The 14353-nt window shown below is 39.0% G+C and overlaps 1 protein-coding gene across 5 annotated transcripts in view; it reads left to right on the plus strand.

The window, feature by feature from the left end:
* The window catches only part of KAT6B (lysine acetyltransferase 6B), a 191012-nt gene that overhangs the window by 130320 nt on the left and 46339 nt on the right, over positions 1-14353 (plus strand). For 3 of the 5 annotated variants that reach the window (XM_047701348.1, XM_047701347.1, XM_047701346.1), the window contains exons 5-10: positions 3121-3236; positions 3481-3562; positions 6193-6325; positions 9064-9995; positions 11015-11136; positions 12676-12791. In XM_047701348.1, the coding sequence (XP_047557304.1) occupies positions 3121-3236; positions 3481-3562; positions 6193-6325; positions 9064-9995; positions 11015-11136; positions 12676-12791 (1501 nt within the window). The remainder of the gene's footprint in view (positions 1-3120; positions 3237-3480; positions 3563-6192; positions 6326-9063; positions 9996-11014; positions 11137-12675; positions 12792-14353) is intronic. The other 2 variants (XM_047701349.1, XM_047701350.1) reach the window with 2 other exon arrangements.

Here is a 14353-nt window from a genome sequence, read left to right on the forward strand (position 1 = left end):
TTATTAAGATTTTATTTATTTATTTTTAAAGTAAACTCTCTCCCCAATGTGGGGCTCAAACTCAAGTCCCTATGACCAAGTGTCACACTCCTCACCAGCTGAGCCAGCCAGGCAACCCTAAAGCTCCATTGAGTATGAGTTAGCTGTGCCAAGATCCCCATTTTCTTGCTGGCTGTTAGGTAAATGGCATTCCCTGCTTCTAAAGGCCACTCCTATTTCTTGGCTTCTGGTTTCCCCTTTCTTCCATCTTCAAAGCTAGCAAAGCTGGGTGGAGGCTTTTATATCCTCCCTTTTTCATCTCATTTTACTAACCCATCTGGAAAAGATTCTCTGCTTTTAAGTACTCATGATTAGATTGTCCCTACCCAGATAACCCAGCATAATTTCCTCGTCTTAAGACCCGTACCCTTAGTCATACCTGCAAAGTCCCATTTACCATGTCAGGTACGATAGATACAGGTTACAGGGATTATGGCGTAGACATGTTTGGGGGCCATTATGCTGTCTACTACAGAGCCCATGTTTTTTTCTCCCATAGTACTTACTCCAAAAATTATTTTTACTGGTTTGTGGTTTCATTGGTACTTGTTTAATTTTAAACAGTATTCCTTTGGTTTTGCTAGATAAAGCTACTGTAAGTGACTAGTGCTTCATATATGTTTGTAATAAGAATGAATGAATAAATATATATTATGCTCTCAGATCTGATAAACTGCACATCACAAAAGTAGAACAAAGTCCAGAAAGACAAACAACTGTGAATTGTCCGCAGAGCAATATCCTACATTTTAGAGGGAATTGTTGAGTTTATGGAATGGTTAAACGGGAGGTAAGGAATTTCATTATCAGTAGCATTTTTGTTCTTTTTGAACTACTGTAATTGTGTAGTGGTATATCAAGACTCAGTTACAAAAAAAAAAAAAAAGAAAGAAAGAAAAGAAAAAAAAGACTCAGTTATAGTCCTTTGTGTTAAATTAAAGGGGCTGTGAGAAAATAAAATGGAAATATTTCTTCATCCCTCAGCATCTTTACAGAATCATGGAAATTTAGAGCTAGAAGGGATCTATGGCCAATTCTCTTGAGCTAAATAAAGGTAAGATTGCTGCCTAAAGGAAAGATAGACTCAAGATTCTAGAATTTGACAGGGTAGCTTAAATGGTAGTTTTGAGATACAATATTGCTTAAAGTGAGAGAAAGCAAAAAGAGGAAGAATTTTCGTTGCTCTTGATTGACAGTGGCTAAAATCCATTAATTTTCAAAATGTGTAATCATTAAAAAGTATATTCCATAGGATCTCCGTGAGAATAAATAGTAAATTATAATAAGATGTGAATTACCTTAGTTACCGAATATTAAACTACAAAGTACAAAAGCAGATTTAAATGTAGAGAAAACTTCAGTGCATGAAATTGAGGTCATATGTGCTAGTGATGTATGACTTACAGGAAGTAATAAAAAGGGGGAAAGGAGAAGTAAATGGTATACTTTTAAGCTGATGGGACCTATTTTAAGGGTGGAATTTAAATTGCTGTTCTTTAAAACTTGAGTTCTTGCCCCCTCCCAGCTATATAAAGGGGGGGGGGGGACCCTGATCAAAGTAGATCTTTCCCCTCCCACTTCAGAGTATACTTCTTAAAGTAGACCAGCAAGCTGTCTTTGTTTGCTGTTCCTGAGCAGAAAGAAGTGATTGATGCCATTTTTATGTATTTCAACTTCCTCCCCCTGTGCTACTCATTTGAATGAGAGGAGCCCTTATAAAAAGAAATGGTGTCATAGGTTAAATGCATCTGCCTGGGTGTCTCCACGTCCTGAGGTTGTAATCCTATGACAACATTTTATTTCCTCAACATCTTACATACAGATGTTTGGAATTTTTTTTTTTAAACTCAGAAATAGTGTGCTTTTATTAACAGTATTGATGATTGATTTTGAATGTTTTTACTTCAAAAAGCCAAATCTCCTAGTGGGTGGAATTTTATGAAGCACCTGTTAAGCTTTAGAGAGGAGGACCTTTTTGGCAGTGACCCAAAATACATATTTAAACAATGAGCCTGCCAAAGTCAGGAAATTATAAAACAGTTTTGAAATTGCAGAATCTGCTTTTTTTACTACCCTCAGGTTTCTTTTGCAGCTTGGTTATAAGTTCTTTCACATGGGATTTACTAATGTTCTTACTATTTTAAGACCAGATTTAGAAAAACAAAATCAAATTTAGAGATCTCAGGTTTGGGTGATTAAAAAGACCATCACATTTTAAACTGAACTGTCTTCCAGAGAGTGTAGGCTCACACGCCCTAAGCCTTTTGGAGGAATCTATGACTGAGGGTAGCCTGGGTGGCTTCCTTGAATGGTATTGCCCCTCGGGGTCTCCACTTTCCCTCTGTGTTGTGAGCAAAGCTAGATGAAAAGTGTGCCCTAAATAGTGTGAAAAAGCTGGACACGCAGAAGAATGGGGGAAACCTGCAGTAGGTGTTGCTTCTTGCCATATTCTTTTTGACCTGGATCTTCTAACCTCTTAAATCTCTGATTCATAATTTCTGCTTCTACTTCCAAAATTTAAATTCAGGGGCCCAGGGGCAAGATGGCAACAGTATCATCTTTGTATATCCCAGCAATGGGATACTCTCTGTATATATATATATTTTTTGCATTTGTAATTAGAATGTTAAGCAGGCCCCCCCCATTTTTTTCACTGTCACTGTAAGTTCTATGATTTCATTACACAGAACAGGAATCACTTGAACTTCACACCCTCCTCACAGTCCAGCAAACCAGGGAGTTTTTGGTAAAGGGTGGTTGCTGAGGAGGGCCAGGGCAGGAGATGAACCGAAGGGACAGGAATGAGAATGTGATCAGAGCATATGTTATCTCCAGGTTCTCCAAGACTTCTGATGGGAATGGGTGTACATTTCCCAGATTTCTCTTAGGGAAACATTTCTGTAGTCACGGGGAAGAAAGGGCAGAAAGGGAAGTACAATTCGGATTCTCTGATCTTTTTGTATTTTCCAGTTCTTTAGGTCTTCAACCAACATTATCACTCTCTATTAAGTATGACGGAATGAGAATTGAAAAAATCTAAAGCCACATTTCCGTAAAGTAATTTGCTTTTTATTCTTCCAGGACACCCATCCTGCTTGAAATTTTGTCCTGAATTAACAACAAACGTCAAGGCCTTAAGGTGGCAGTGCATCGAGTGCAAGACGTGCAGCGCATGTAGGATCCAAGGCAAAAATGCAGTAAGTAGGGCACACAGCGGTCCATCCCCAGGTAAAGGGCGAGCTTTCAGTGTTAAGGTGTTTTGTTTTTGTAGGCTGTTGCTGTTTTCTTTTTAAAGTTTTAAACACGTGTGATGTCAGATTTCAGCAGGGACCGTGCTACCCCCTTCATTATATTTTGTTATTATTCATGGGCCAAGATGAGAATTTGTGGCCTTTTACAGCTTTTTCAGTCTCAATTACTCTCTGCTATGTTATCTTACAGGATAATATGCTTTTTTGTGACTCCTGTGACAGAGGATTCCATATGGAGTGCTGTGACCCCCCACTTTCCAGAATGCCAAAAGGTGAACTTTTAAACCATAGTTAAAATGTGTTCTATTACTACGCGTTAGCTTTGTCCAGCCCAGAGATATGCAGCTTCCGTAAGCGTTTATTTGCCCCTCCTACCCGCCTTATTCCTGTGGGTTTGGCACAGCTTGTGAACAGAGGAGTGTAAAAGCATTTAGTTTGCAGGTAATGTATATAATAAAGACTAATTTGGACACAGGGATAAAGAAGAGCCTTCCTCTCCCACAACCATTCCCTTATTAGAATAGGTTAGGTAGGTCAGAAGTTCAGAACATTCTCTGTATTATTCAGTACCATGTTCAGAGGTGAGATTCCATGATGTTGTAATGGTGTCCCCAAAGTCCTACGACTGCAGCCATCCCATGTTTCTTGGCCCTTAGTCAATAATTTGAACATGAGCATCTGAACCATTTATCTGGATATATCCATATGGTGTATGGATTTCTGTCTCTATTTGTTGTGTAAGTAAGCCTAGCTCAGCTCCTTTTCCTCATTTTATAATCTATTAAACATTAAAAATAACTGCCTCTTTATAAAATTTATTCACTTCTTATTGTGAAAGATTTAGTAAATACAGATTGACAGAAAGGAATAAGAAGAATCAGCAGAAATTCCTTCCCACTACACACTTTTTAAAAAAAGACATGGGACATTCTAAACATGTTTTTGTAATCTTATGTCTTCTCCATCTTTATAAGATTCTAACATCCCCACACCAGTAAATGTTCTCCTAAAAACGGTTTTTAATGAGTGCGTAGAACTCCATAGTACAAAGCGGGTTACACACCTGGTGACTGGCCGCAGTAATGCTTTGTTGGGACAACATACATGGTTTTGTTTTGTTTTGTTTTGTTTTTTAAAGATTGTATTTATTTATTTATTTTTTTTTTTGACAGAGACACAGCGAGAGAGGGAACACAAGTAGGGGGAGTGGGAGAGGGAGAAGCAGGCTTCCGGTTGAGCTGGGAGCCCAATGCAGGGCTCGATTCGAGAACCCTGGGATCATGACCCAAGCCAAAGGCAGATGCTTAACCCACTGAGCCATCCAGGCGCCCTGCAACTTAGATGTATTTTAAACTCCTCTAAATGTGCTACAGGCAAGCTGGTACAGCATTCTTAAAATTTTGGATTTGCGTCCTGTAGGTGGAGTACGCATGTTCACCTGGCCCCAATCTCACTCCTCCTTGTCTTGTGTTCCAACTTGCTTCAGTCACATGCATTATCCCTGGGTGGCTCCTGAGCATATTTGATTTTGCAACCCCATGTGTAAACAAACCGTAACTTATTTAACCGGTCCCCTATGGTGGACATTACAAATGTTTTCAGTTTTTTCCATCCACAATTATTTCCTTAAGATAAATTCCTAGGGGAGGAATTGTTGGATCATAGGCCATGTACATGAAAAGTTGTATCAGTTTTCGGACCGACCACCAGTGTGTGAGAGTACCTGTTCCTCTGTATTTTTGACCAACACCCACCATTACTGTATTTCATTCAGTCTGAGACACATTAAAAAAAAAAAAAGAGGATGGTTTGTATAGTCATTAGTGTCTCAGATTCAATGAACTACAGTGCTCTTATTTAAAGTTTTGACCAATTTGATAATAGAAAAAAAGATGTCTCATGACTTTTTTTTCTTTAAGCAGTGAGATTGAAAGCATTTTGTGTTTGATTATTGGCTGTTTGTATATCATCTTTGTAAAAAGCTTGTTTTTACCCATTAATCATTTTTCCCTTAATGTTTTCACCTTTTTCTTATTGATTTGTAGAAGCCCTTTATATTTTTATGTAGTCCAGTCCATGAATCTTTGTCTTTATGGCTTCAGTCTTAAATGTCAGTCATGCTAAAAGTAAATAAATATCCACCTATTTTTCCTGATACTTGTAACATTTAATTTTATCATAACAGTCATCTGCCCATAGGAAGTAATTCTTTTCCTTCTATATAGATGGCTGTTTGTTCTATCACTACTTCACTGAGTAGTCATTTCATCCTTTCCCCACTGACTTGAAATACAAGCTTTTGATATGCTAAACTTTTTTGGTCTAAAAATTCTTGTCCAATGACCTATTTCCCTATTCCAGATGTATAGTTTTAATTATTGTAGCTCCACAGTACTTAAAAATTCTGTTTTAATTCAGAAACTATCTTTTATACTGATATTTTCTTTTCTTTTTTTCTTTTCTTTCTTTTTTTTTTTTTTTTAGTGTGGAAGATTTCCAGAAAGAAATAAAACAATTATTTTTTTTTCCAGAAACTCCAAAAACCGAATGACTTGAAAATGTGTCCCTCTAATCGAAAGATACATATTATCTGATGGAATCGGGTTTTCCTTTGTGTTTTTATGTGGTGGAGGGAGGTTTGGTGACTCGTTGCAAAAAGCCTCACAGAAGGGTTTGGAGATAGGGGCAGCCCTCTGCTCTCACCACCTTGACCTCTGGGGGGAATTGACCTTTAATGATGGCTTCCTGAGGAGGATGTGGACACAAGGGAGTGACCTACCTTCTGGAATAAAGTTCTGCATACAGGCACCCTTGGGCAGCTTATATCAGCTGCAGTTTATATTTAATATCTTCTCCTAAAATGAAACATTAAAATATTTTTTTCATATATATATTAATTCAGGGATGTGGATTTGCCAAGTCTGCAGACCAAAGAAAAAGGGAAGAAAACTACTTCATGAGAAAGCTGCACAAATAAAACGACGATATGCAAAACCCATTGGACGACCGAAAAATAAATTAAAGCAACGATTGTTGTAGGTTGAGATCTTATCAAAAGACATCTTTTATGTTGTGCTGTAAAATATAGGCGATTGTAACCCCCTTAGATTCCACTAACTTTTTAACGTCATTTTACAAACTCAAAGGATGAGGAATAGATCTCCTTCTGCATAAGCTGTGGAAATTTTTTGAAAATAACATTTCTAATTACAATTGGCATTTGGGGATCTTCTGTTGGCAGGATCTGTGATACAGCAGGGCGGAAGCAGAATGTAAGAATTGGAAACAATCATTCTGCCTACTTTATTACTGGCTGAACATTAGAAAGGCTTAATTATATAAATATTTTTATGGAGATTTTAAAACAGGAGAGGGATTTATTCACATCTATGAGTGGATCCATTTGTTTTTTCACTCCAGATAGCATTTTAGAAAAAAAACTTATACTGGTGCTAATTTAGTATTACAGCCTTTAAGATCCCTTGTATGAAGTAAGGGCCTCTGAGAAACCTGTAAATGACTGTCCTCATGTTTGCACACACAGAGTTAGACAGAACCATTTGGTATGTGCAGATGTGTGCAGACATACATATGAAATAACATGTTCGCAGTGGTCTGCACATGTACTATGATAACCTCGTTTCTGCTAGCCTGTGGCCATACAGTTGCCATCAAAGCCCAGTAGAACATTTAGCAGGAGTTACTTAGAGAAGTCAAGGAAAGATAAGGGAAGAAATTGATGTTTTTTTTAAACCTTTAGAATATAGAATTGATTGTCAAGATTAAATAGGGAGTTGCATATCTAAAGGAGTTCTGTTTCCCACCTCTTTAAGTTTAGTGAAAGGGTCACTGTGCTGTAGAAATGAATAGATGTTCTGCACACACTGTGAACAAACACCAGATCGCTTGTCTTACTTGCTATTCTTCCCCCTGATTTTATCTGAAGCCATTCACTACCTTACCTGCTCTCGGAAGAACCATCTCTCCTGCACCTCTGTCTCCCAGCAGAGAAATAGAAAATACATGTTCCTTTATAGAGTTGTTTCCTATTTTTTTATGAAAGCCCTTTAACTGGTGGACGTTTTTAAATGGAACTTTTGTTAATTTCTCGAGGCAAACATGAAACATTTATGAATAAAATCTTTCATATTAGCATCATTTGAAGTAGAATTATATGTTTTTGCATTCATCTGTGTAAGCATTGTTCTCAAAATGGGACTGTATCCTCAGGGCCCAATTAAAAAAACCAAATTAGGATATAAACTTTCTAAACAAAGGACACAGCTGAAAATTGCATCTGGCACCAGTCCTAACTTTTTGTTTGTCCAAAATTGTCCTTTGAGCTTAGGAATTTTTAAGACAGTCTAGGGAGTTTTCCTTTTTACATGCTTTATAAGCATCTTATCCTTTCTGGGCAATCGATTCCAGATACAGTCCAAATGCAGCATTCTAATGGGAAACATTTTAGCTTGGATGATTGTTTATTGGTAACCCTTACTGTGACACTAGAGCTCTCCAGTGTTAACCTGATTTGGCTGTAGCATTGGTGTTGGGCAGAGCTCCTGGCGGCGGAGCGGCCTCAGATGAGCCCAGTAGCTCGCCCCGTTGATCTGCACCAGAATCCGCTGCAGCTGACTGCGGAAATTGTTCGTTAATGTGCAGGACCACCACCACCCTGTGCTCTCCTCTTTGTAATGAAGATATTTTTATGATGCAATATCATATCATTTTCAGGCTTCCATTTCTTCATTATGAGCCTTCAGCTAAATTGATAATTTTTAAAGTGCATTCTTGGGCCCCAGCACTGCCATAATTCACATGCAAATGTTTCTATTGTATAAAACTCTGCTGCAAAATGGGTCGCTTTCCAAGCCCTAGCCTGAGGTGAAGGCAGGCAGCTGCTGCTCCTCTAAGCAGCTGTGGTAGTGGAGTGGCCTCTGGTCTCTATGGACCACACAGCTGGATGGGCAGAACCAGCCTCAAATGAGTCGAAATAGTGTACAGAGATCTGATAAAGACCATGGTAAATGTGCTGCTTCTTCACCAGACTTTCCATGTCATGTCTGACCCGCTGTAGCTTTTCTTTAATCATTTCTTCAGTTTTTGCTATTGTTGTCCTTTTTTCAGCAATATTTTATGCTGTAACTAATTGTCTCCTCGACGTAGAGAGTATTATTGGTTAGCTTGTCATCCTAAGCATAAACTGCTGAGAGGAAGAGGGTATCTTTAATGTTTTAACAACAACAAAAAAGTACTAAGTTATAAACCTGCCCAAATTCTACTTCACATGTCTTCCAGCTGAGTTAAAATTGCTTCTCACTAGAGATATAAGATGAGCTTATTCTTTCACTTCTAGATCATACTTAACGACTTATGTCCTTTAATACTTGGTAAAAAGATGTAGGAAATCAGAATGACTTGGGACCATAGAGGGGGTACCATTTTTATTGAAGTATCCGGAAAGCCTTGCATGTTCTTTGAGTCGCTCCAGAAATTGTCTTAACTTGCATTGGCCCTGGGTCCACGTGGCTTCTTCCAGTCCCTCCCCGATGGGCCCCAGGAGAATCATGACATGCACAGGGAGTGGCCGCTCCCCTTTTGAACAGAGAAACACCTAGATGGAGACACACACACACAGACATCGTTCTTAGGGTTGCAGTTCGGCTTCTTAAGTTTAAGCACATTGAATGCATCTAGTTGCTATAAATTTGTTTTAGCTACCTTTCTAATTCTATTACTGAATGCTGATACTATTCTCTAAATTTTTGCCTAGGTCTGTAACCAGTGATGAAGGATCCATGAATGCATTCACAGGAAGGGGGTCACCTGGTAGGGGTCAAAAGACTAAAGTCTGTACCACACCTTCATCTGGTCATGCTGCATCTGGGAAGGACTCAAGCAGCAGATTGGCTGTTACAGACCCCACTCGGCCTGGTGCCACCACCAAAATCACCACCACCTCCACCTACATTTCTGCCTCTACACTTAAAGTTAACAAGAAAACCAAAGGGCTCATTGATGGCCTTACTAAGTTCTTTACACCATCACCTGATGGTCGCAGATCACGAGGTGAAATAATAGACTTTTCAAAGCACTATCGTCCAAGGAAAAAGGTCTCTCAGAAACAGTCATGCACTTCTCATGTGTTGGCTCCAGGTACCACACAAAAGCTAAAACCTCCACCTTCTTCACTTCCGCCCCCAACCCCCATCTCTGGTCAGAGCCCCAGTTCACAAAAGTCCAGCACCTCCACTTCTTCTACCTCTCCCCAGAGTTCTTCTAGCCAGTCCAGTGTGCCCTCCTTGAGCAGTCTGACTAAGAACAGCCAGCTGAAGGCACTCTTTGACGGACTCTCTCATATCTATACCACTCAGGGACAGTCTCGAAAAAAGGGACACCCAAGTTATGCACCACCCAAACGTATGCGTCGTAAAACTGAATTATCTTCCACGGCAAAATCTAAAGCCCATTTCTTTGGAAAAAGAGAGATTAGAAGTAGGTTTATTGCTCACTCCTCCTCCTCTAGCTGGGGGATGGCTAGAGGACGTATTTTTAAAGCAATTGCTCACTTCAAGCGAACAACTTTCCTTAAAAAGCACAGGATGCTAGGCAGATTAAAATATAAAGTGACCCCTCAGATGGGGACCCCCTCACCAGGGAAGGGGAGCTTGACAGACGGAAGGATTAAACCTGATCAGGATGATGGTAAGCAAAAGGTCAAAGCTCCAAACAAACCTGCGTCCCGTCCCTTTCTCCCCCAACCCCCCGAAAAGAATAAATCAATCAGTTCCTATTTGTCACATAGGTCTTAGCTATTTCTCTTGTTCTCACTTCACTTTCATACAGAAGCAGTGAAACTTTGACCTTTTTCTAATGCTGACTAAACCTCCAAAATGTTTTTTTCCAACTAATACTCTCCCACCTTTTATTATTTATTTCCATCCGTAGTGACACTAGGACCCCCAGATGCCTCCATAGTGTTGCTTTATGGCTTTGTAGTCCCGCATGAGTAGCCACTGTCGCGCTTCTGCCATGTACCCTGCCGCGGCGCTGCTCGCTTCTGTGCTGTCAGTGCTTCCCGCAGGGGGTGGTTCAGCTCCTCATTTCCGCTCCCTCTGCTCCATTGCTTTCTCATGACCAAGATCATCCTGCTTCCTTCTCCACAAAGCCTGATCTGTGATTCTGTGAAGTGTGCTTTTGGGTGTGAGTGTGTCTGTGTGTGTATTCACCGTAGGGAGAAAACGGAGTTCATGATTTCATTTTAACAAATTGGCCCGTTACATTTGCTACCCTTTATAAACCAAAACCAAAACAAACAAACAAAAAAGAACCAAAAATGTGTCATTTCGACAAAGCGGTAGTTTTTGGTTGTTTTTTTTTTTTTTTTTTTGTAATCTCAAAGGGATAATGGGAATTCCATAACTAGACATTGATACAATGTCTAATCTCAGTTGAAAAATACAATTTTGCTTTGTATTGCTCTTACTTTCCCTCATTTGTTGGAACTATAAGAAGATGACAGTGGTAATTCAAATAAAAATTTGGGTACAGCAGGGAAAGGGTACTGCCGGATCTTTTGAGCAGTGCTTAGATATAAAAGCTTATAAAGCTTAAAAAAATCCCTATTTGCCCACTATGCTAATTTGGTGCCATTTTGGTAATAATACGGTGGTTACTCATGATTCAAGTCAGTGAATGCACTTTCTGCTGGTTTTGAATGACAGATACTGAAATCAAAATAAGCATCAAACAAGAAAGTACAGATATAAATGTGATTGGAAACAAGGATACCGTTACCGAAGAGGATTTGGATGTTTTTAAGCAGGCCCAGGAACTTTCTTGGGAGGTAAGGCCAGGATACCACATTATATAGTAACAAGGATAATATGTGATTGTTGTATGTGTGACGACTATGAAATTACTGCTTTGATAGTGAACCCCCCCTCAGAATCCTTTGTGGTCCTTTAACTGTTACCATGATTGTTTTTGTTGACTCTAGCTTCAAAAGCAGAGGGACTTCATAGAGTTGTCTCCACTCTCAAACGTTGATAAGGGCTCAGCTGGTCTCACAAAACAGACCAGAGTAACAGTAGTTGAAACAGACTTGGAAAAGTGCTTCTAAGTTTGAGGGACTAGATGTCTGATCATTTTCATGGAAATGTAGAAAATAACAGTTTTAAATGGTTAAAAAGAGCATCGCTTTTAAATTACCAGTGGTTCTTCCAGCACAGATGGCCAGCCATATGAAAAATGTCTCATAATTTTAACACTTTGGCATTGATTAAGACAATATTGTGTTGCTTGATGAGTTATAATCACTTTCCTTTTCATTGTCCAGTAATTTGTTTAAATGATTCCACGTAAAAGAGTTACTCCAGGTAGTTTTATTGTCACCAAAACAGGTGACAGGTAAGGCTTTTGGACTTTGCGAGCTCAGATTTATTATGGAGCATGAATTTGGTACCATTAGACCAGGTTCAGTTTATGTGTCAAACTCTTCACAGATGGGCTCCCTGCCCCACCTTACTCTCTCCTTGGTCTGGGAAGGGGCCTGTCTGTAGGCTCTTAAGCTTGATTTTTAGTAGCAGCCACTTGGGCTACCTATTTCTGACAGTTTCTCACTTAAGGAGTTATTGGATATTTTCCATTCCTCATTGTCCCATCAGTATGCTTTGTATTGGTTTCCTTTTACTAAGATAAATGTCAGAAATGCCCCCAGTTTTGGGGATTTGAAGTCCTTAAATATTACCAAATTTTCAGCCTACTTCTGGCATTCATAGATAGATGTGATGAACAGTGGACCAGCTTTTAAATTTTAAGCCCCCTTCAGTACGGCAACACCGGCATTGCACTCAACAGCGCTTCTTGTCTGTATTAGGCCAGCAGAGTTCATAACTTGATGGGGGCTTACTGCTTGGGAGTAAGAGAACATGGATATTAAACTGCAGACTTTCACAGTTGATGGTATAATTACAGTTGGGATCACCATTAACTTCATGGAGGAATAAGAGACCGTAAGGGTGTCTAACCGCCAGATCGTCTTCTAATTTATTCAGTCTTAATGCATTGCACCAGGTCATTAAATTCATTCTGTTCAATAGGCATTTGTATGTATTTACATTGTGCTCATTTCCTGTGTTGGTGATACTGTTTCTTAACCCTAAGAAAAACCCTTAGTTTGTTTATATGTGAACCTTATATAAAGTTGACGATTATTTTACAAGATCCTCTAACGTGTTTTCAACAACATGAAAACTCCCCATGAACATTGGTGCCTGTTCTTGATAGGTTTTCCTAATTCACTGGTGGAAGAATCAAAAGGTAAGTGAAGAAATCCTCTTCTAATACACATACTTGATTTCCTTCCTTTTCTTTTCTCTGACAGAAAATAGAGTGTGAAAGCGGAGTGGAAGACTGTGGCCGGTACCCTTCCGTAATAGAATTCGGGAAATACGAAATCCAAACCTGGTACTCCTCGCCTTACCCACAGGAATATGCAAGGTAATGGAACAGCCCAGAAGGTATATAGCTTGAATGTCATAGATCTGAGGAAGGGGAATTCTCAGTTCTGAAGTAGAAATTAGATGATCTTCAGGGCATAAATTTCGATAGTTGAGTCAGAGTGCTTCCAGAACTATCACTTTCTCCGGTGTCTTTTAATAGTAGTGTTCACTGTTGTATGTAAACTCCTCCTACTCCTTAGTCACACGGGCATTGTAAATTTCACCTTTGAGCTTCTAAGATCTTGCTTTCTCTGGTTAATTGGACAAATGTTGTTTGTGGATGAAACCAAATAAGGAGAAAAAACACTGGCCACTGTGAAGTAGTTGGTGGTTTCTTCTCATTGCCCTGTTTATTTTCCTAAGTAGGCCTGTTCATTTTATCTCTGATACCTGACATTTTGTTTTTCAAGTTTTTTACAGAAATGTAGCCGAAGAAGGAAAAATGAAAGAAAGTAGGTGGGGGTGGGTAGCCTTAAGAGACCCTTCCCCAAGTCTTAACGTTTAGAGCCATTTGTGACTAATTTGTTAAAAATGAAGAGAAAATAATTATCCTAGAGTTTTCTTTTGTCTCGAACTAAGATTAGCTGTGAAATTGTCTTGAACTAATATATCTAAAAATGGGTATCTTGTGAACAGATCTCTTCCTTCAGGTACATCAGGATACACTTTATTAGTATCTTCTGAAATGTTTTAGCCTATGAAGTTTCTGGTAATCACAAACTTGAATTTCTTCTGGAGTAGATAATTGTCCTTTTCTCCACTGCGTGGGTGTCTGGCCCATTATCCTCTGGAGAAAATGGGGAGGGTGTTTTAGAAGATAAGTGGCAGAGTAAGAATCAGGAATCTTGGTTTCTCTTTCTAGCTGATACCACTTGACTGTGTGTTCTTGAACGACTTTTTAAAAACACCTTTGAGCTTCAGTTGGTATGGGTAATCATAAGTCATGTGTTCTGAGAGCTTTAGCTGATTTTTCCCAAAACCGTTCTACCCTTACACCCCAAAGACCTAGAAAGTGCTTCTAAACATTTTCTGAAAATACTAATAGTATGTTTAAGTGTGTTTAGGCATGCATTAAAAATGTTATAATTTTAGGGGCGCCTAGGTGGCTCAGTTGGTTGAGCGACTGCCTTCGGCTCAGGTCATGATCCTGGAGTCATGGGATCGAGTCCCACATTGGGCTCCCTGCTCGGGAGGGAGTCTGCTTCATCCCGCTGACCTCTCTCCTCTCATGCTCTCTCTCTCTCTCAAATAAATAAATAAAATCTTAAAAAAAAAAAAAAAGTCATAATTTTAAAGGTGAAGAAAAAGTCACCATGAGAGAGAAATCTGTTTGTATATCAGAGTCAGTGGGATTTGTAGAAACAAGATCTTTTTATTTTTTTTACATTTATTGCTTTAGATATATACATATATCTAATATGTATATGTATATATAATTATGATAAGACTTTAATGTTACCTCATCCATCAGAAATACTAACTAAATTCTAGGACTTCTCTGCCTTGTAAATACACAGATCATTTTTAAAAATAATGAATTCACTTCCCTCTGAGTAAAAG

This window comes from Lutra lutra, chromosome 14 (assembly GCF_902655055.1).
Source record: "Lutra lutra chromosome 14, mLutLut1.2, whole genome shotgun sequence".
In the NCBI taxonomy this organism is placed as follows: domain Eukaryota; kingdom Metazoa; phylum Chordata; class Mammalia; order Carnivora; family Mustelidae; genus Lutra; species Lutra lutra.